The sequence below is a fragment of the Cucurbita moschata genome, unplaced genomic scaffold (assembly GCF_002738365.1).
Source record: "Cucurbita moschata cultivar Rifu unplaced genomic scaffold, Cmos_1.0 Cmo_Scf00029, whole genome shotgun sequence".
Taxonomy (NCBI): domain Eukaryota; kingdom Viridiplantae; phylum Streptophyta; class Magnoliopsida; order Cucurbitales; family Cucurbitaceae; genus Cucurbita; species Cucurbita moschata.
The window spans coordinates 2185978-2208725 of record NW_019268545.1 but is presented as its reverse complement, the minus strand read 5'-3'; the positions used below and the strand labels follow the sequence as shown (position 1 = coordinate 2208725).

Here is a 22748-nt window from a genome sequence, read left to right as displayed (position 1 = left end):
CTGATACAATTTGTAACAGCTCAAACCCACCACTAGTAGATATTATCCTATATGGGTTCTCTTCTGGGGGAAGTCTTAAAATGCGCCCATTACAGGAAGACTTTCACACCCTTATAAGGAATGCTTCGTTCCCCTCTCCAACCGATGTGAGATCTCATAGTCCACCCCTTTGAGAGCCCAACATCCTCGTTACATACTGCCTGGTGTCTAGCTCTGATACCATTTGTAACAATTCAAACACACCGCTAGCAGATATTGTCTTCTTTGAGTTTTCACTTCCGAGTTTCCCTTCAATGTTTCAAAATGCATCCACTACAGAGAGGTTTCTACACCCTTATAAGGAATATTTCGGTCTCCTCTCTAACCGACGTGGAATCTCACAATACCAATTTATTTCTCTCCATCCCTACCATCCCTTCAGAACAGAGAAAAATAACAGCAAGATATGGTGCATACTGTATCAAGATTTGCATATAAGCACTTGAAAGATGAACTTGGCCCTGAGAAACTGGAACACATACCTTAACTAATCAATTGCTATCAAATTCTAACAGAATATGACTTTTTTCCTATTCAAAAGGCATTTGTGCCTTCTCATAACATGAGCATCATTACATTGGCTGAGCATACAAGCAAGCCATCTCAACAAAATTCTGGGGCATTATTTTCAATGGCATACAAGCAACTGAGCGTTAATTACATATAATTGGAAGTGAAAATCTCGTAATATTTACCTCTGCCTATAACAATTGAACGTCAATAGCAAATGATCGTTACCCTCAAGAGTTCAACGCCCCAGTTTCTCCCAACTCTGGAGAGTAACAAACCTCCATTTTAGCTGGAATTTTTCAGTTTGGCTAGCAGAAATTTTGAGCAATGGATGAAACCCGCCATTGGAATACCTGCATGTGAAATGATGGAAGACAACTGCTGGAGAAAATAGATTTTCATGAAGTCAAAACCTAAAAGATCAATAGAACAAAGGAGCTGATGTTGAATGTTTCCAGTTTTCTATCTACTTGTAAAGTGCTGAGGAACTATTCTTTGACCCAGTAAATCATAGTAAATCTTATTGTTTCTTACGAAGCATAAGAGTTCCGAGTTCCTTTAGAAGGATCAAGAATTAATCAATATAACTCTTCAATAAAATTACACAGAACAGTTTTGTGTGACATGTCTAATAAGTCTCTAAATCTTTTGATCATATGGTTTTTCCATTTTTTTATTTAATCACAACATTTGGTTTTTTATTTTTGAAAATTATATTTTCTACCCTCGTCTTTCCTAAGCAAACATTTGGATTCTTAGTCAAATTAAAAAAGACGTTTATAAAAAACTATCTTTTTTTGTTCCAAAGCTTATCTTGGATTTGAAAACACACCTAAAAATGTAGACAATAAAACTGTCAATAGAACATTTTAAAAGACCAAAAAATCAAAAACTAAGGTCTTATTTGATAACTACAGGTTAAGGTTTTTCAAAATTACACTTATGAACACTCCTTACACCAATAAGTTTGTTTTGTTATCTAATTTCTACAAATATTTTAAAAAACCAAGCCTCAAAACAAAAATAGTAGTTCAAGGAAAAGTTACTTTTGAGAATTTGACCGACTTTTTTTTTAAAAAAATGTGAAAACCATAGCACAAAATTAGGAGAAAACAAGCATAAATTTCATAAAAAGAAAACAAAAAAGAAGCGAAACAATTATCAAATAAAGCCTAAATTATTAATTTTTTGTTTAATAAATTTTAAAAGTATCTAAAATATCTAAAAAAAGATAAAGTTTGTATTTGATAACGACCTTGACCAGATAGAACATAGATCTATTAGATACAAAATTGAAAAAGTCATTTGACACTTATTTGAGCTAATATTTAATGGAATGATATCAGTGGAGACTGGTTATGTACACTTCCTTCCAATCCCCATAAAACACCACATACTTAATTTTGCTCCACCAGAACTTAAACTTCCGGGACCCAAAAGAATCGCCAGAGAAGATTCATACCTTTTAATCTATAAATAATGTGAGAGCACATCCGTTGAGTTATTTTTTATCCTACAGCTCTGTCCGAGGTGAACGTCCCCAAAAACATATCTGCACAGCCATAAATGAAGTCTTTAAAAAAGGCCATAAACAAAGTAAAAGATAGTGAACTGATACAAAATATGGAAGATTAATTTTCTCCAGAAGGGGGGGTCACCTGTATTCACAGTACTCAGGCCAGGCACACCGAGCTTTTCCATAGTCCCAGTAACAATCCTCGTCCCTCAAAGGTCCACGCTTAGCTGTGAAAGTTTGTTGCTAGTCTCACGAAGAAGACGAAGAGAATGAACAGAAAAAAAAAGTAAATGAAATTTACCTTTGGTAACGAAGCTTGACTTGGCATTGGGATGGATATCATGCAACATCTGGAGCCATAATTCTCGCATTAGAACAGGAGATCTCACGATGTTTCTGTGATTAACTATATGGAGATGGTGTCAATAGTAATACATTTAAGGAGTGAGACTAATTCTGTGTGTAAGCTTGAAATGAATGCAGAATGAAAGATCTAAAGATTTATTTCTCGGCTTTCTTGTACGGCACGCATCAGACCGCCTGACCCGTATCTTCTTCTTTTTCTTCTGTCTCTCTCTCTCTCTCTCTCCTCTTTCCAGTTAATTGCATAACTCAAGAATACTTACTAAACCAAAATGCAAATCCATATAAAGTTGGTAAAGCAGAAAAGAAACGACTTTTGCCTTCATTTAATGAGATTTTTAAGATGTGGTCCAAAAAAACTTTTCAAATCCAAAGGATTTCCCAAATTAAAATGGATAAAATCTCAAGTTGTTTCTTTCTATAATGAGCAACCCATTTAACATTGGGCCTGTAAACTACAAATTGCATTTCCTCCAAGTGTCAAATGTAAGTAAACTTCGAAACCGTCCTTCGGTAAAGTTGAGTGCCACATACCTTTATCAAGCTCCCATACAGCAGTTCTTTTTCCTGGAATGCTTTCTGAGTCTTCATAGTAAGTTATATACTTGCCTCTCTGAGACCTAGTCATGTTAGGAACAATATCTTCTTCACGGTTATTCTCTACATTCATATCAATCTGTACATCTGATCCATCATGTTCTGCCTACATTGTGTAAAAGCATGCCATTAGATCTGACTATAAAAGAGGCCCTTCAAGAATAGGAATTAGTCAACTCAAAATATCTGTACGCATTCATAATATTAAATAGCAACCACGATCTAAATGTAAATTTTGATGCCAAACATAAATGGTAGGGCCGGTTATTAGCATAAGGATCTTGCAAAGTCCATTAAAAGCCTATGTAAGCTTATGGTATTTATTGCCTAATTTCACAAGGAAGAAAATAGGAAATTAAATTACCATTGTCTGAGGATTTTTTACATTAAAAAATATGCCTTCAGCTTGGAGTACAGGAATTGTTCAACTAGTATAATAGCCTAATTCAATAATTTCTTTTGGCATGAAAAAACAGATTAAAATAATCCTATTAACTCATTCCTAGCATGTGACATTGCCGGCAAGAAGCCAAGCCAGGCCACTAGATCAGATTATAGAAACGTGTCCAATATAACGTAGTATTACTCCATTCAGTTAGCTTATGGACAAAGATAGTTGGAGTATCATAATTTCAAGCCCTTAGTAATGCGATTTACCCTTGGTACAAGTCCAGCACAAATTACACATTCTTTTGTTCATGGAAATCGGAAAGCCTATTTGTATGATGATAACTAAATAATAAATGAACATGGATACCTGAGGAGCCCTTGTTATGTTCACTTTTGGTCCGAGCCAGCTTTTGCACCATGAGAGAGAATGGTACGGTACCTGAGAACAGAGAATTCTTTCTACGTCAATGCTGAAGAGACTTTCTGAAATTTCAGCCTCCAAAAGGAAGCTTGCACTACTGAAGAAGCAATGTTTATTATTCGCCAACTTACTGTCTCATCCCCACTAGCAATACCAGGATCTCCATCTACCAGATTCCCTGATCTATAAAACTACAATTTTAGAGACGGAAAAAATTGAATCCTTAACAAAATAGGGAGCATAAGGCTAAAAACTTGATAGCTATTCACAAGACAATGAAAACATTTGTTGTTTGCAACCATTAATTCAGAGAAGCGCCAAGTAAGAGTAATAATGGACCGTGAAAAAGGAGCAATTTACATAATTCATGTTTTGTCTAATGGAAGCATACAGATGAGTACACGTGATCTAAGATTATAATCGAGTATATATCACAGTTAGACTATTTATCTTGATGTCAAATCTTAAAATCGAAGACGCCTTGCAATTCACTTTCGTGCTTTGAATGCTAAGCATTTTGACAATTCTCTTTTTAGTTCTGGCAGGTCGGATGTCTAATTTGCAATTATTTGCTGGTTATTTAGATGTTGACTCGTAGTCACCCTTTCTCATAGTAGTTTTCAATTAATACAAAAAAAAATAATAATAATAATAATAATAAATAAATAAATAAATAAATAACTGAACAAAATAATCTCAACATTTGAGATCTTAAAGGAGGAAGCATGGCATACATTACTTAAACAGCCAAGATCATCAATAACCAAGAGTACATAATCATTTCCCTGCACCTCAGTTTTTAGGATTACTCATATAGTATGGCCACTAACCTCGAAATGAGAGACCCTTCAATCTCATAGATTACATCTGTAATGATCCAATTATCAGGGTAAGGCTTCCCACTTGGTGCAAAATAGTAACCAACCTGTTTTACCATTGCCAAGATATGAAACTTATCGTTCACCATAACATTATAACTACAAAACTTATAAACTCAAATAAGATAAAAAATGGATCAAAGTTAACTTATGCTTGTTATGATCCAACTGGATGGACTACCCCAGTGGTGCCCTATTGACCAGTAGAAACTTAAGATGGACAAAGCTTCCCCAGGATTAGAGGAGGGTGAACTATGAGAATAATGCAAGGAGAAGGGCCTCAATATCAAATTATTGGAAAAAAAGATGAATTGCACAACTCAGAGATGTGAATTCAACAAAACAAACATAAGCTCTAGGAGGTTTGCTGTTCACCTACTAATTACATGGCTCTAAGTTTATGATTATGATTAGTATACAGATACAATGGAAAATCTTTTATAAGACTTGCAACCCAATACTAGAACTCTACAAAAGTAGAAAAGAACTTTGTAAGAATACTAATAAGTTCAAGAAATGTAATCATGAAAAGAAGGGTGTCACCATAAACAAATTAAAGAAAATCTAGCATTTGGGGAAAGAAATTTTCCATATTCATTATGTACTATGTATAAGATTAAGGTGCAAAAAACTAAAAACTGAAAATAATTATTACAAAATAAATAAATAAAAACCTCAGGCATCTAAAGATGACTCAGAAAATATGTGTTCGATCAGAGAGTGCAACAATACCTCTGTCTTTAAATCTGTTCCATAGATACAGAACACAGTCTTTATCGGAGGTCTATCCCAAGGTGTTAGTGGGTTCAGGACAGGATCACTATGATATAGCCTGTAGTAGCGAAACACAAAGGGAAAGAAACTAAGACATCAAAAACATAGAATTATTTGAACAGATCATATTATCTTTTGATTAAATAGGATGGACTGTATGAACAATTTACAAAAAAAAAAAACCACATTTCAAGGTTGGTTTTGTATACTACTATTTTATTAAAATTTCCATGAAAAGAGAATACAGCATAAGTTTTTTCATAAGAAACATTTTTTTGGATATACAAACGAAAAAGAAAAAATAGGGAATTAGATTAACAAGGATTAGGATTGATACTGGCCATCATGGTTTGGAAAATTAGAGAAAATATCTCCAATACAGTATTTGGTGAAGGTAGTGAAAAGTTGCAATTGTGTTACATTATTCAAAAAATCCCTCAGAAAATTCAAGCTGCACTATAAACTGAACCAACTGATGAAAAATTCAAGCCACCAAAAAGCCCCCAATTCGAATTTACGACGAAAGGAATATAAGTAGAACAGCCACATCATGAAGAGAGAAATACAACTTAGCCAACTAGAAGACTTTCTCATGATCATGTTCATTTTAGTTGAAGATTTGGTCGTTTCTGTCAATTCAAATTCTCCAAGAAAAACAACCTTGATAGCATTAAATCATAGAATGGTCTTTGCCTTGTCCCAAATCTTTGACCACACAATAAAGTTCAATTCAATCTTTTACCACTTCATCAAATGCCCATGATGCTCCACTCTCTTTATCCATTTTGTATCCCATTATTTAATTATAATGAAAATGACTTATTATAGGCCATGCCAGAACTTACACCACATATTCCAACCATAAGACTAATAATACGTTTACGTTAATATAATGACAATGATACAATGCTACTAAGATCACAGGAGGTACAACAGTCCTCTCTTGATGCTACTTAGAGACATTTGTAAAACAAGCTGAACTAATTAATATGAGGTCCACTAATATATAGTGCAGTTACCCCTGGGGTCATAATATTAAAAGTTTTGTTTCATTAATGATAAGAACCTCTAGAACTATCAGCAAAATATATTTTTATTAAAAATGCAAGAACATGTCCACCTGTGTAGCTGATATGAAAGCCTCTTGCCATCTGGATCATAATTTTCGATTGCTTTGAAAAAAGTCCCATCAGATGTCTCACGGGCAGAGAAAGATAGCTGTGTAGGGAGTCCACACTCCATGCTTGTTAAGTTTTCATGTGTAACTTCTGAAAGTGATGGATACGCTTCATATCCAGCTGAATGTCCAGGTAATTGAACACACAAGGAAAAAATCAGCAATAATAGCATTATGCGGTCTTCCATGAGATTAAAATCAGTCAGAAATCTTACCATGGACTAAAGGAACTTCTATATTGGCTATATATGTTGGCCACCCTGAGTAGTTTGACCTGGGTTCCTGCTCACTACAGCGATAGGAGTGATGAACTCCCCCATTACCCTTGGAGAAATGTTTCCAGTATACATCCTCTCCCCTACAATACTTAGAAAGTGGCATCATCCACATTGAAGAACCAAATGAATTGCACATCACCCTAGCTGTCCCCTGATACCTCACCAAATTAAATCTGGTATTAGGTTAAAATAAAAACATAGAGAAGTGACTTGTTCCAAGCATAACTAAGTGCGGACATTACTTTTGAGGAGTAATAAGAGTTGACATAATGACTTAAGGGGTAAGAACCTGGAAAAGCATCTCCTCATCTCTTGAAGAGAAGAGGTTGTGATTGATGAGAGCATGGAATTATTTTGCTCTGACATACAACAAAGAACTTTTACTGCAGATATTATTCTTAGAAAAAGAATCCGAATTAGATGGTGGACATCAATAAGGACCATAGAAATGCTGAAGATGTTACTAAAGAGCAACACCCAGCAGAAGTTGAATGTAAAATTGAAATAGGAGCAAGTGGTGATCTTCGAAGTGCAGACATACAAGTTTTTCTTAGACAGAGTTTTGTATATTCCCAAGTATTTACAAAATTTGATTATATAATGGAGAGAATCAATCAAATCAAGGAATTTTTTAAGTCTAACACAGTCTGACTAAGTGGTATCTGCATTTTTATGGTATCCTGACCCAAATGTGGTAATCTGTTCGTCTTACGTTAAACTGTGGAAGTTCAAGACATTACGTTCCTCAGACCTGGCCCCCACTGAGTAGTTCATAAACTGATTCAACTAATAAATTACAGCATCATAGTATCCAACTCCCGTAATCAATGCAATGCAGGAGTTAACAGAATTAGACAACAAGCAAATAAAACAATCGTTTGAAGGATAAAAATCTACGTGTCTGTCAAATTTCATAATCATATTAAAGCATCAATGCTGAAACGAACAGAGAAACCACCATGGAGGATGGAGAAAGTTAAATAAAGGTTTCCTTAAACTGATAATTGAAAAGCAACCTCAGAGATAGGGAGACCAAATGTTGAACCAGAAAGAATTGCTTTTATTGTGTCAGGTGCACCAAGAAGAGGAGCTCCTGTTGTCAATAAAAGTAGAAAGATAAAACAAATTTGGGATGAGTGAGTAGTATGCAAAAAATTGAAGAAAATGACTAAAGGTATTAGTTTCTTAATGAAACAATTCATACCAACAGCAAAGTATGCGTGAATATGTTGATCCAGCCACTCAAAATAGTGTTTTGGAGCAATTTCCAGCTTTAACCATTCCAAGAAGTAGCGAAAGACATTATTACCCAAAGAATGAGCAAACACTATTGAGGGGCCTCCACGAAGTTTTAAGGCTGTCTCAAAAGTCAATCTGGAAAGAAAAGAATAATACTTCGAAACATTAAGCATCTTCAAGCTGCACCCAATCAACTTCTAAGGCTTAAAACAAAAAATAATAATAATAAATCTTATGATTAGGCATTGAGTTTTTGGAATGGTTATTGGGTCTCTTCTAATTCAACTTAAGATTTCAGATCTCTTTGTTGGTTGGAGAGGGGCACAAAGCATTCTTTATAAGGGCGTGGAAACCTTTTCCTAGTAGACGCGTTTTAAAACCTTGAAGAGAAACCTGAAAGGGAAAGCCCAAAAAGGACAATATTTGCTAGCGATGGGCTTGGGCTGTTACAAATGGTATCAAAGCTAGACACTGGCCAGTGTGCCAGCAAGGACGCTGAGCCCCGAAGGGGGTGGACACCGGGCGATGTGTCAGCAAGGACGTTGGGCCCCAAAGGAGGGTGGATTGTGAGATCTCACATCAATTGAAGAGATGAGTGAGTGTCAGCGAGGACGTTGGGCTTCGAAGGGGGTGGATTATGAAATCCCACATCGGTTGGAGAGGGGAACAAAGCATTCTTTATAAGAGTGTGGAAACCTCTCCCTAGCAGACGCGTTTTCAAACCTTGAGTGGAAACTTGAAAGGGAAAGCCCAAGGAGGACAATATCAGCTAGTAGTGGGCTCGGATTGTTACACTTTGGACTTGGTATCTAGGGAAAAATCCTTTGTGTACTGTTACATATACCTAGACTCTGGTTCACGTTATTGTTCAAAATGTTATCTGCAATACTCTTAAGAGATCTTTAAATAATGCAAACAAGCCTATGCAACAAAGAAGACGTGATGCACCATAATAGGTGAATTTGTCAAACATTAAGGAATGGTCGATACATGAAAGTAAAAATGCAACATGCAGAGGCCACTCTGGTTGGTGATAATATAATAGCATGTATTGTAGATGCATGTACATACTTGAGCTTGTGGAAATAAAGGTCCCGCTCCTCGAGCATTGTTGGCGACAATCTCCAATCATAGGGAACGGCAATAATTGCATTAGCTTCAATACCAAATTCAATACACCATTTTATCCATTCTTTCCACACTGAAGAAAGAGGGCCTACAGTTGATGAATTGGTACATATACGCTTGTCAATGGATGGAAGTACCGTACGTGAAACATTCTACCACTAGAAGAACAAGTGACTATGCTCATTCTATGATTAGTTCAAGAAAAAACTACTATACTTCAACTTTACCTACCCGTTATGTAGCCAGGATCGAGTTCAGTGATAGCTGAAAGACCACTATCAGGCCGTGACTTGCACTCAGGGTGATCGGTTTGATTGTATGGATCTAGCAAAATACACTTGAGCCAGCAATTGACAGCAGAGAGAAGCTGCAAGACCAATGAACGTTCAAAGACTAAGGAGAGCATCTATCTTATGAACGAATTTAGTGTAACCATATCAGAGAAACAATATTGCTATTGATAACAAAGGAGAAAAATCACATGAATTTGGGACAGATGCAGATAATAATGGGCATTTGGAAATGATGCAATTTTTAAATACAAGTTTCAAAATCTTCTTCTGCTTGATTTAATTAAAGTTCGGCCATCCATTTTCAGTCACCTATTCAAAGTTCAAATCTAAGAATACGTTTGAATCCAGTGAAACTGAATTATTCATACCCAGAAACAAGATAAGATGAGAATGTTAATCCACTAGCTGACAATCCAAATAATTAACAGGGTCTCGCTCATTTGAACCCACTGAACTCAGAATTAAAGATAGCAACAGCCTAAGCTGCAGCATTAATCATTAAAACAAGATAAATCGACCATGCTAATCCACTAGTTGATTGATTGTAACACTCTAAGCCCACTCCTAGCACATATTGTCTGCTTTGACCCGTTACGTATTGCCGTCAATCTCATGGTTTTAAAATGCGTCTACTAAGGAGAGGTTTCCACACCCTTAATAAGGAATGTTTCATTCCCTTCTCCAACCAAGGTGGGATTTCATAATCCACCCCCTTGGGGCCCTGTGTCCTTGTTGGCACGCCGCCCGATGTCTGGCTATGATACCATTTGTAACAGCCCAAGCCCACTGCTAGCAGATATTGTCCGTTTTGGCCTATTACGTATCACCGTCATCCTCACGGTTTTAAAATGCATCTACTAAGGAGAGGTTTCCACACCCATACACGGAATGTTTCGTTCCCCTCTCCAGTCGACGTGGGATCTCACAATCCACTCCCTTGGGAGCCAGCATCCTCATTGGCACACCGTCTGGTGTCTGGCTCTGATACCATTTGTAACAGCCCAAGCCCACCACTAGCAAATATTGTCCGTTTTGGTCTTTTACGTGTCGTTGTCAGCCTCACAGTTTTAAAACACAGAGAGATTTTCGATTTTCACACCCTTATAAGGAATGCTTCGTTCCCCACTCCAATCGATGTCGGATCTCACAATCCACTCCTTGGGTGCCAGCATCCTCGCTGGCCCGCCGCCCGATGTCTGGCTCTAATACCATTTGTAACAGCCCAAGCCCACTGCTAGAAGCGTCTGGCATCGATTCAAGGCATACTGGCATAGGGAAATCCAACAATCGCAATGAAACATGCAAGTAATTTTCAACACGAACAATCGCACAAACTGAAACTCAACACTTCCAAGCATGAACTGACATTAACTTCGCTTCATTCTACATGCCAACAAAACAAGACGATATAACGATATAACGATACAACGAAAGAGATATACCTTGGTAGTGTCCAGCCAGACGAGGTCGAGAGGATTAAAATCGAGAGGCGAGTAAGGACAATCCAAAATGGACCACGCTCGGAGCTGTGTGGAAGCGAAGCCAGGGATTATGATACCGGAGAGTTTAGAATAGTCTCCGCCGAAATCTCCCCCATCTCCACCGAACTCAATCCCCTCTCCGCCCAAACCTTGCAAGAGGAGAAGAACGGTCAGCACTACGCGAGAATCTCCTCCCATCATCGCATTCCCCTTCGTCTTCTTCTTCTTCTTCAGCTCGGGCTTGACCTGTGATCACTGCAAATGGACGTCGGAGCCCGGATCAATTTCCCCGGCATGATCTACTCTGGCCCGGCGCATCAAATCCAAATTTCTTGTCAGCCATCTCGACTGCGTCACCGCACGTGACTTCAACGAATACGATAGAAAAGCCTAACGGATTCCAAAATGAAAATATTAACGGAGAGACTCGAGTGGTTATTTTTTAAAACAACCAAAAAAAAATTAAATCAAAATAAAAATTTTAAGAGAAAAAGGATTATATATATATATATATATATATATATATATAAACCATAGTTTTTCTATTAATATTTTCTTTTTCATCAATTATGCCATAGTAGCTTGCAAATAAATATTATACTTAGGTACAACAAAATTTCGAGCAGGAACGGGTCTAGGTCGAGGAACCTCCCATTTGATTGAGCACGGGGTCAAGTTGGTGATTTAATTTAGATAGCTCGTCTATCCTCGTCTTCAACCCCAACCTCAAAGCTGGTTTTTTTGTATTATGCAAATAAATAAAAAATAAAAAAAAACTTTGGAACATAAAAATGGAAAATGAGAATTACTTCTCGGGGTTCTAATTCAATAATTCCACGAAATCGAAAAATGGAATAAAAAATTTGAAACGTAAGTGCTTCCCGATCTCGCCACACCCCTTTTTCATCATTGATTATACTCAAGAGTATGTCACTAATTGTCAAACCCAACTAAAATAGTTATTTTTTAAGGACACTGAAAGATTAAAAATGAAAATATAATAAAATTAAAATTTCAACCGCGAAATTTGAACATTAAATTAATAAAAATACATTAGTTGAATAATACTCTAAAATTTATATATATATATATATATATATATATATATATAATACTCTTAAATTAATTTTGACTATTAGTATTTTATTTAAAAAATATCTTTAAATTTTAAAAAATTTAAATAATGCTCTTAATATATATATATATATACACGCGACGATTAATATTTTATTTAAAAAATATCTTTAAATTTATTTAAAAAATTTAATTAATGTTCTTAATATATATATATAATTTTTTTGTTTGACGATTAATATTTTATTTAAAAAAATATATTTAAATTTTAAAAAATTTAATTAATGTTCTTAAAATATATATATATATATATAATTTTTTTTGTTTGACGATTAATATTTTATTTAAAAAATATATTTAAATTTTAAAAAATTTAATTAATGCTCTTAAAAAATATATATATATATATATATAGCAAAAGAAGCCGCCAGGAGAAACCAAAGCTATGTAAATGGAGGCGGTAACCTTAATTTCGAACCTTTATATTCTACGATGTTCATAGTCATTGATTAGTGGTTCTCGGAGTTCTGATATCTCCGCCTTCCTTCAGAAACGACAATGCAAGACCGGCGAAAAAATTCGACGGCACAAGACAAGAATTAGCAAAAGCAGCCGCCAGGTAATCGAAGAAACCAAAGCTATGTAAATGGAGGCGGTAACCGACGATAGAGTGATCAAACTGTGTTTTTAATGGAGTCGTCGTGCAAACGTTTTGATTGCATCGGTTTATTCCTCGAGGGAAATCAGTTCCAATGCAATCAGTATCTTCGTCTTTTGCGGCTCGCTTCCACGAAAACGGAGATGTGGAGGATTCGAGATGGAGCGATCATGCCTCCGGCGACTCAGACGATGATTCCGAAGTTCGATCCATGACTGCCAAGGCAAGTACAAGTCGATTTCTTCATTTTCTCTTTTTTCCTTTTGGATTCCTCGTTAATTAAGATGTTCTCTCTCGATTTCCATAGAAACTCTGCTTGTCTGTTCAATAAATTGGAAGCAGAAAATAGGTTTTCGCCGCTGCGTAACTTATTGTGTTTGTGGAATTAACAGGGCATTAGTTACCTGTGTTCGGAACTCTTGGAGCTGAAGGCTGAATCCAATGGAGATTTTCATAGAATTATTATTTCTAGTTGCATTTCCTTCTCGAGGTATGATCCAATTAAGCTCAACATACTTCCTTTCCCCTCCATACACTTCCGGAGAGTCCAGTAACTGTCATCATTGAAATTGCACATGCGTGCTTGAAAAAGTGACAGTGTTCATACAATATTTCCTAAAAAAGGTTAATTCCTAGAGCGGAACTTAATTTTCTATTAGATTCATGCATATAACATTAAGTTCGAGAAGTCGAACATGATTTTGTGTTTATTTATGTGTTGTGGTAGCACTTGAACCTCTGATTCCGTCTAAGAAGCGTGAAGTCTAGAAGAAACCGTTTGATCTTGTCGAAGTACTTTAGTTTCAAGGAGGTGTGGTGTAGTGACAAAATTTCTTATCTTCTCAAATGGCTTTGGTCTTAGAGCGTTCATCATGATTGTTTGTGTCTGAATTCTAGCCAAGTTCCCTTTGAGATCCCAATTTTCAAGTTCTTAAAATGGAAGAGATTTCTTTCATCGGTGCTGTGTGCTTTGATGCTCGATCCTTTGGATTTAGGCTTTGTGGTTTGTTAGCACAACCGATTTAGCTTTGGATCAAAGTATTGAATGATTTTGTTATCATATGACTCGATTTTAGGGCTTACTATTAGGAATCAATGATCCTTCCCTAAATTAGCCAACATGGGACTCCCTCCCAACAATCCTTAACAATCCTCCCCTCGAACAAAGTACAGTATAGAGCCTCCCCTGAGGCCTATGGAGCCCTCGAACAGCCTCCCATTTCCCTTAATTGAGGCTCGACTCCTTCTCTGAAGTCCTCGAACAAAGTACACCTTTTCCTTTTGTTCAACACTTTAGTCACTTTTGACTGCACCTTCGAGGGTCACAACTTCTTTGTTCAACATTTGAGGATTCTATTGACATGGCTAAGTTAAGGGTATGATTCTGATACCATGTTAGGAATCACGAATGTCCACGATTGTATGATATTGTCCACTTTAAGCATAAGCTCTCGTAGCTTTGCTTTGGACTTCCCCAAAAGGTCTCATACCAACGGAGATGTATTCCTTACTTTAAACCCACGATCATTCTCTTAATTAGCCAATATGGGACTCCCTCCCAACCATCCTCAACGCTTCCTGTTCGATTCGATTAATTTTTTGCTATTTTATCAATTTGTCATTGGCTAAATTTTTTCATCACATAACAAATTTTTTCTTTCTGGGCAGAGCATTTGAAAAGGTAAAGGCAATGCAACAGGATTTGATGGATCTAAAAAGCAACATCTCTACTCAAACAAAGCTTGTCAAAGACCTTTTGGATGGAATGGATCTTGACATTGAGTCGGATGAGACGGTGGTTTCAACTCTTCAAGCATCCGAATACAGTGGAATATCTTGCTTGATTGAATTGGAGGCTCACATTTACGAGGTCTCAAACACCTTGGATGCCCTCATTTGTGCAAACAAGATAAATGAAGCTTTGGAGATCGTCAAATTAGAGGATGAAAATCTGCAGAGGCTGAAAGTTGAAGAAGAACATCACTCGTTTGACTTAGTAATGTTGTATGATTGTGTGATTTCTGACAAAAAGGCCAAGATTATGCTGCGATTGGCACAGAAAACGCCTGCAGGAGGAGGGACTGATCCAACGGCGGAGCGCCCACCTTCAGTAAATTCTCCTAAAACGCACCAGGTACCTCAAGAACTTATGAATTGTTAGTTGAGATTTAGAATTTGATTCATATTTGATCTGTATATCTGTTTATCCAGAGTTTGTTTATTCGTTAAATTCGGTCTACTAGTCAGATAATAGCATAATTTTTATACGTTTGAGTTTAGTTTCCATTTGATCCATATGTTTCTCAAACCTACACTTGTGTCGTCTTATTTTAAGTTTAATTTCCATTATGTTCACAAATTTTGAAGTATTACCTTTCTAGTTTAGTCGACCCTAAATTTCAATCTCTCACTCATGATTTTCACTTGTGCTCATTTTTTCGAATGTGATAACTTTGGGTTAATTGGATAATTTTAATTGTAATGAATGGTTAATAAACAATAATTCAACAATAAATTAATTAATAAATTAATTAATAGATTCGAGGGGTAAATTTATAAATTTTGAAATATATGGAAATAAATGCTAATCTGTCTCGAAGTTAGTCAATGGGTTAGAATTCCATCTATCTACTTTACTTGAGCTAACTCGAGTACTTAACCACAAAGATGATTTAATTGCATTCGAAAGTGAGATGATCCATCTAAACAAAATGATTTACACAAATTAATCTATGATTGTAGCAAGTTTTATCGTGACTAATTGAGATATATTTGAATTGATATACTTACAAATACATCTTACCGTTCTTAAAAACAATCCACCTTCTTTCCCCTTCTTCGAAGTCGGACGAGATAGCAAATTAAATGTAAGTTGAGTCGATCAAATAGTATAGAAAAAGTACCAACTACATGGGATGAACTAGAAACGTATATAGAAAGATAAGTTCAAGTGATACAAAATACCATCTTTTGGTAAAATTAGACACATTCGTCCAATTTTCAATCACTATTAATCGGAAGCTGACGACTCAGAAAAAACATATTACCGTAGATATTAAAGAATAAAACATATTACCGTAGATATTAAAGAATAAACGTAAAGAAAAACCTATATTTTTTAAATTTTAGTTAAAGTTAAAAAAATTAGTACATTTAAAAATATAAATTAATAAATAGTCAAATTTACTACTTAAAAGATTCTACCATAATTAATTAAGTTTTAAAACCCTAATTTAATTTTCACCCACGGCCTCGATAAATTGCCATTTTATCGTGCCGCGATACGATATAATCAGCGCCGCCGAAGGCGGGAGTTCGCTAAGGGTGAAAGAGAGGGAAAGAGAAAAAAAAAACGCGCGAATTTCAAATGTTCCAGTTCCGCCACCCGAAATAATCACCCGCGCTTCCACTTTCACTCAAAATGAATCCTGACCGTCCACGTGTCACCAGAATCCAGATTCCCCATTTCTCATAAATCTCGCTCCTCTCCTTCCCCGTAGTAGTTTCTACCTGGACGAACTTCTTCCATTAATTTCTCTCTCTCTCTCTCTTGATAGCTTCAATCCGATCAAGAATGGCGGATTTTTCAAGCAATGTTCGTGCTAATGCTAATACTAGCAGATTCTTGAACCCTTGGGTGCTTCATTTCCAGAAAATGGGACTTGAGCTTAAATGTCCTCTCTGGTATGTTTTCGTCTCCGTTCTTCTTTCCTGCTACTTGTTCGTTACTGACAGTTTTCTTTCGTTTCATGTTTTGTATGGATTAACAGCTTGAGCTTCTTTGATGAACCAGTTCTGCTTCCATGCGATCACCTCTTTTGCAAGTATGCTTCCGATTTTGTTGTTTGTCAGTTCGTTTTTTCTTGTTTGAGTGATTTTTCATGTTCTAGATGCATTCTTCACTTTGTTTTAGGAGTTGCATGCCGTTTGCTTCACAGATTGGATCAGAGTGTCCTTTATGCAAAGCAGGATTTGTCGACCGAGGTAGAATTTCGAGTCATAGGCATCTTTTTTAATGGCGTTTCTTGTATTTGTACTTTTGTTATGCGTGTTTTTGTGTACCTCGATTTCTGTTTCAACTAATGCTCTTTCAAGAGTAGCGTGGTCATGAATTATCCCGATTCTCCATTCGTTAAGATTACATTGTCCGAATATATTACATTTACCAGGAAAAAAAAAATAGTATAGAAACTGTCCAAGGAATATCCTTAATTTAAGCAATATTGGTGCAATCCCATTTAATAAGTGAATTGACCTATATATATATATTGTTTCCAGCAATGTTTCATACTCATTAGAGGATTATATTTCTTTTTTCTTTTTTCTAGAGGACTAGTTAGCTTTTCTTTACTATTTCCCATTTCCCTGTAGGATTAGTAAGCTTTTCTTTTAGGTTTCCATTATTAAGCTTTTATTTTATGTTTCTAATTCTTTTCTTTTATTGTTTCCTATTCCTTAGAGGATTAGTTAGCTTTCCTATATAATAACCAGGCCTATGTACTTCTCACTATTTAAGCATTGCCTTTCTTGACCGATAAGATTATGGGTGGTGATCATGATGCATTTGTTGTATGCTTCATTATGCAGACCTGAGGCCTGCTCCTTTCATGGACAAGATGGTGTCAATCTACAGGAGTCTGGATGCCACATTTGCTACTAATATGTCCAAACTAGTCTCAGCTGGTACAAACTACTTAACTTTCTCATTTATGTTGAGTTGAGGAAAAAAACGGAGAAAACCAAAACTGAAACAAGAAAATAACAAATCTAAAGAAAAGGAAGGTAAAGATGCTAGAGAAATTATACTTTTTAATTTGTCACATGGTAAATTAAATTCACATATTCTAAATGGACTAAATTTCTTGGAAGCTGGGAACAATTTATTTCAACTTTTAAGTTAATTTTTAACACACATTCTTAGTTGTTACCTTATTGCTTTCTTCTACATCTCATGGGTCTGAAGATCGTTCATTTTTTAAACTGCTATAAGTGTTTAATTAACTACAGTAGACGTTGGGGCAACTGTGGAGAAATCACGTTTTGTTCAGTCTACCCCTTGTGCTGGCCCCAACTGCAAGGAGTTTCAGGGATGTAGCATGCCTGCTGATTGTAAGTGTGAAAATCTCGATATTGAGAGTAGAAAGGGTAGTTATAGGAGGCATGAAGATTGTAGAATGCCGCCTGTGAGTCAGACAGACCAGTTATCAGCAGGAAGCCCACCTCCGTTTGGTGATGGCAAGGTGTCAGATGACAGTAGTGATGAGTACCGTGGTCATGTGAGATTCGACACTCCCTATTTCCTCATACCCCTTACTTTTTTCTGCTTATTCTGTTGCTTTTTCTACAAATATTGAAGCTGCATACTGCCGTCTATTATCACAAGCTTGTTAACTATCTGTAGCTCTTAAGTGAGGTCTTATTGACACAGTGCTATTTGCCGTTTTATCATGTAGATGACCCATGTCTGTTAAAAAGGAAAATGTAGATGCACCATAACATTGAAATACCTTTGTTTGAACTGCTAGAGATCCTTTGCCATTAATTTTCTCCTTAGAATTGCTTCCCCACATTGATAAAGAGAAACATTAATTGTAGCACTTACTGGTGATGTGATGCAAACTGTCACTTGTAATGTAAGCCAGTGTCATTCTGGTTAAATGTCTTTATAATATAATAATGGACTAATCTTTATACATATATTAAGCTGGTAGAGTTACTGATTTATGAATTAGAATTAATGACTTTTTTGTGGTTCACTTATTTTTATAATAAACTCTGATTTTTATTTGTTTAAGAATTATAATTGCTGACTGTTGCTTTGAGGGTGTTTGTGCCATTTCCCTTATCTTTATAACAAGTCTTATCCTAAGTGATACGTGTGCTCTTGTTTGTAGGGATCTAAAAATGATTCAGACAGGAGATCTGTTATAGCTAATGCCGATGATAAGAAGCTGCAATTGTCTAAGTGTACGAGTTCTGTTTCTGAAGAGGAAGGTCACCTGAGGGACCCCAAGAGACAAAAGTTGGATTATGGCCAGTTAAAGTCAGGCTCAAGCAGTGTTGATCAAACCCATCCTCCAGCTTCAGAGCTTGGAAATTCAGAGACTTCAAATTCTGAAATGGAACACAAATCTCAAGTTACTATTGCTAGCAATCTGCCTCTTGCTGATGCAGAAGATGCCATTGTGAGAAATGCCAAATGTGCATTTTGTCAGTCCTCTAAAGTTACAGAGGTATTAATATTAAACATCTTAATTTATTTGCTATTTGCATTCTGTTCGCTTTATAACATGTAAAGGAAAAGTGGCAATGGGTTATGTAATGGGTTATGTGTACTTTTATGTTAATTTTCTTTGTTTTCTAATAATTTCAGGATACTGGACCTGTCCTGCATTATTTGAATGGCAGTTTGGTCGTTGGAGTTGAAGCAGCAAATCCAAATGTCATACATGCTCACAAGCTTTGCGTTGATTGGTATGTCATCTCCATCTCCATCTCACATACCCTAGGTGGCAATGGGAAATCAATACAAACAACGTGCAAGTTTGTAGGGTTGAAGATATACAGTTGGTGTTTTGTTTTGTACTCTTTTTTTTTTTTTTTTTTTTTTATTTACTTTTTAGATTTGTTAATGTTTTTTTCAAAGGAAATGTGTATTTTAGCAATTGTAATATGTTTGTGTGCTCGATCAATTCCTTGTTGATTGTTTTTCCGTTTGTATAGCACAATGTTACAGTGCTATGCTATGTCTGATCTATTATAGTTGTGGTGATATAAGATACTGATTTGAATGCAGGGCACCACAGGCATACTATCAAGGTGATGATGTTCATAATTTGAAGTCCGAAGTGGCAAGGGGTTCAAAGCTCAAGTGTAGTAAATGTGGGCTAAAAGGAGCAGCCCTGGGTTGTTATTCGAAGTCTTGCCAGAAAAGCTATCATGTACCTTGTGCACTTGAAATAGAGGAGTGCCGTTGGGACACGGTAAATACACTGTAGTTAAGACTTTGTAGAGTTCTCATGGTCTTTGTTTTTCTTAGTTTTCTTCGGTAAAGCAGTAGCACGTGCGCATGTGTGTGTGTATATCTGTATATTTATTTGTTTTTTTTTTACAGGATAATTTTCTTCTTCTGTGCCCCTCGCATTCATCAGCAAGATTTCCAGATGAAAGGTCCAAGTCCAGGAAGATGCCGAGAAATCAGGCTTCTCCATTTCGAATGTAAGATATTTTATTTTTCTGTTACTTTGGAAGGCTCAACTTGCGGTTATTTGAAATGACTTGGCAAGATCTTGGTCATGATTCCAATATCCAAATTAATTTTTTAATATTGGCTCCACGATGCTTTAATAATGCGACTGGTTCTTAAAGGGTATGGTAGCTCATTCATACTTCCCATTTAATCCTCAAGATGAAAATAGGAATCTAAAGACTTTGTCCTGTATTTTGAAAAGTAAATATGAAACGTGGTAATGTAATTCTCATTTTATATTTCATGATGGAAAATTTTCTGGTTGGAGTTGCATTGAATAGAGGTTCTTTATGACAACAAATTTGATGTGTTTGATGTTTTTCTTTCAGGAACCAGCAAGATTCAAACAATTGGGTATCTCCACCAGATGGGGTAAAAAAGTGGGCGTTTTGTGGGTCAGCTCTGTCTGCTGAAGAAAGGGTTAGTTAGATTACTCAACTTATGATTGACATGCATTTTAATGAAATTGGTTTTACTTAAAAGCCTCTAAGTGCTTGTACATCACATATAACTTGTTGCACGGTCATCATTTCTTTCTATCATTTGATTAATGTGTCTACATTCAGAATGTAATACTGAAGTCGTCAAAACCTATTGAAGATCAAAGTTATCAGTTAATTATGAGATAAAAATGTTTGCAATCATGTCATAATTAAGGTTGAATGGTTCTTCCCATCCGCTTCATTTCCTAATGCATGTTTCTTCAATACATCTCAATAATGTAACGAGTCTTCTATTTTCTCAGAATATTTTGGTCAAGTTTGCAAAAATATCTGGTGCCACTGTGTCCAAATTTTGGAAGCCAGACGTGACTCATGTTATTGCATCCACATCTGAGAATGGTGCCTGTACTCGGACATATAAAGTCCTTATGGGCATATTGAATGGAGTATGGATTCTGAATATGGATTGTAAGTTACAATTCTAATGATTTTTTTTTCTGTCATTATTCTGCATTAGGACCTTGAGTTAAAATGTTCGAGGATTTTGCTTTTGTGGGTTCTATTTTATTTGGATGAGAGTTGAACTGATCATTACTATTATTCTAGAACATATTGTTTTTTCATCCATCAATAAAAAGGTGTTAAAAAAAATCTGTGTTGCCCATTCATTTCTGAACATAGCATCTGATAGTCGAGCTGAGAGGTAATTTTATTTGTTTCTGACATCTTATTCATTTCTGACAACTTGAAATTTGGAATGTTTAGGGGTAAAAGCTTGCATGAAAGAAAGGCGTCCTTTGAACGAGGAACCTTATGAAATTGCTCTTGACAACTATGGGTGTATTGATGGTCCCAAATCTGGCAGGCTGAGGGTTTTAAACAATGTAAGTTAACTCTTTGGATCCATGAAGAGTAATGTGTTTAAATTCTTACTTCCACTGTAACATTAGTAGAGTACAGTCATGTTCCTGCTAAATTAATAGATGTCTTGCATAATATAATGAATAAGTTCCAGGTACAACTGGTAGATATCAATTCTTAGATTGTGACGGATGCCAGATGATGCCTTCATTTCTTATTGTCATTATTATTATTATTTTTACTTGGTTAGGATACGTTAGGAACCCTGATCTTCTACAATGGTATAATATTGTCCGCTTTGAACATAAAGGCCTTCTACCGATGGAGATATATTCTTTACTTATAAATCCACGATCATTTCTTTAATTAGCTAATGTAGGACTTCCTTCGAACAATTCTCGTTCAGTCAAATGTTGAGTATGGTTGGGAGAGAGTCTCACGCTGGCTAATTTAGGGAATGATCATAGATTTATAAGTAATATATTTCCATTGGTATGAGGCTTTTGGGGAAGCTCAAAGCATAATCACGAGAGCTTATGTTCAAAGTGGACAATATCATACAATTGTAGAGAGTTGTGATTTCTACCCTCAATAGGTCTTTAGTTATGTACTCTTCCCGATTCCAATCGATGACTTATAAATTGATTATTTTCCAATTGATGACGTATAAATGGATTATTTTCCATCTCTGCAGGCACCCAAACTCTTCACTGGCTTAAGTTTCTATTTTACTAGCGACTTTCCACCTGCTTACGAGGAGGATCTTCAAGATTTGGTTATAACTGCAGGAGGTACCATATTGGAGAACGAAGAATTGGCAGTACCAAGTTGTAGTAGTGACCAGGCTGCTGCACCAAAGGTGCTAGTTGTTTATAATCTCGACTCCCCTGGAGGATGCAAAGTTGGGGAGGAGGTTTCAATTCTCTGGCAAAGATTAAATGATGCTGAGGGAATAGCTGCTAAGGTTGGAGCCCAAGTCATTGGTCATACATGGCTTGTGGAATCCATTGCAGCGGGTAACTTGCAACCTTTTGTCAGCTGCTAACCATGCCTTTAATCTGTCTTCCTTGGTGTGTTTTTAAGCTGCTAACCATGATTTTAATCTGTCTCAAGTAATATATGTTTAAATGATTAATTTAATCATTGTGTAGTAGACTCATGTACATACTTAAGCAAATCTGAATGGTTTTTGATTGAGATCCCCACTGCTTTGGATTTGGATTCACAAAAAAATATGCTTATTCTACAAATTGGAAGCACATCTACACCAAGTCGCTACTTGGGCAGTAGATTGGATTGTCTCTGATTTATCTGCAATACTAATAAATCCACAACTGCACCTATTTGGAGAGGTTTTCCTAACCGAGCTATTTGGAGAG

General features: G+C 36.1%; 3 protein-coding genes across 7 annotated transcripts; 2 read left to right on the top strand and 1 right to left on the bottom strand.

Annotated features, from left to right (window-relative positions):
- Positions 1-484: 484 nt before the first annotated feature.
- On the bottom strand, positions 485-11488 carry LOC111463880 (phospholipid--sterol O-acyltransferase). Of its 5 annotated transcripts, none has more exons than XM_023107819.1 (16): positions 11046-11487; positions 9542-9677; positions 9254-9398; positions 8148-8317; positions 7960-8036; positions 6881-7094; positions 6609-6786; positions 5447-5546; positions 4667-4761; positions 3968-4019; positions 3783-3854; positions 2963-3131; positions 2367-2471; positions 2208-2292; positions 2012-2101; positions 485-930 (listed from the first exon to the last, which is right to left on the bottom strand). In XM_023107819.1, the coding sequence occupies exons 1-15, from the start codon at positions 11283-11285 to the stop codon at positions 2020-2022; spliced, it is 1920 nt and encodes a 639-aa protein (XP_022963587.1). In that variant the 5' UTR covers positions 11286-11487; the 3' UTR covers positions 485-930; positions 2012-2019. The 5 variants fall into 5 exon arrangements, with proteins under 5 accessions (XP_022963587.1, XP_022963586.1, XP_022963585.1 ...); XM_023107818.1 differs by having other exon boundaries at positions 485-927; XM_023107817.1 differs by having other exon boundaries at positions 485-902.
- Positions 11489-12618: 1130 nt separating this feature from the next.
- Positions 12619-15175, top strand: LOC111463888. The gene is made up of 3 exons (XM_023107837.1): positions 12619-13039; positions 13209-13306; positions 14485-15175. Exons 1-3 carry the CDS (start codon positions 12911-12913, stop codon positions 14975-14977), a joined length of 720 nt encoding a protein of 239 aa, XP_022963605.1. The 5' UTR covers positions 12619-12910; the 3' UTR covers positions 14978-15175.
- Positions 15176-16317: 1142 nt separating this feature from the next.
- On the top strand, positions 16318-22593 carry LOC111463879 (BRCA1-associated RING domain protein 1). The gene is made up of 13 exons (XM_023107815.1): positions 16318-16500; positions 16587-16640; positions 16730-16800; positions 17404-17499; positions 17824-18092; positions 18711-19049; positions 19190-19290; positions 19613-19799; positions 19931-20034; positions 20395-20485; positions 20811-20976; positions 21274-21392; positions 22064-22593. The coding sequence occupies exons 1-13, from the start codon at positions 16391-16393 to the stop codon at positions 22412-22414; spliced, it is 2058 nt and encodes a 685-aa protein (XP_022963583.1). The 5' UTR covers positions 16318-16390; the 3' UTR covers positions 22415-22593.
- The last annotated feature ends 155 nt before the right edge of the window (positions 22594-22748 follow it).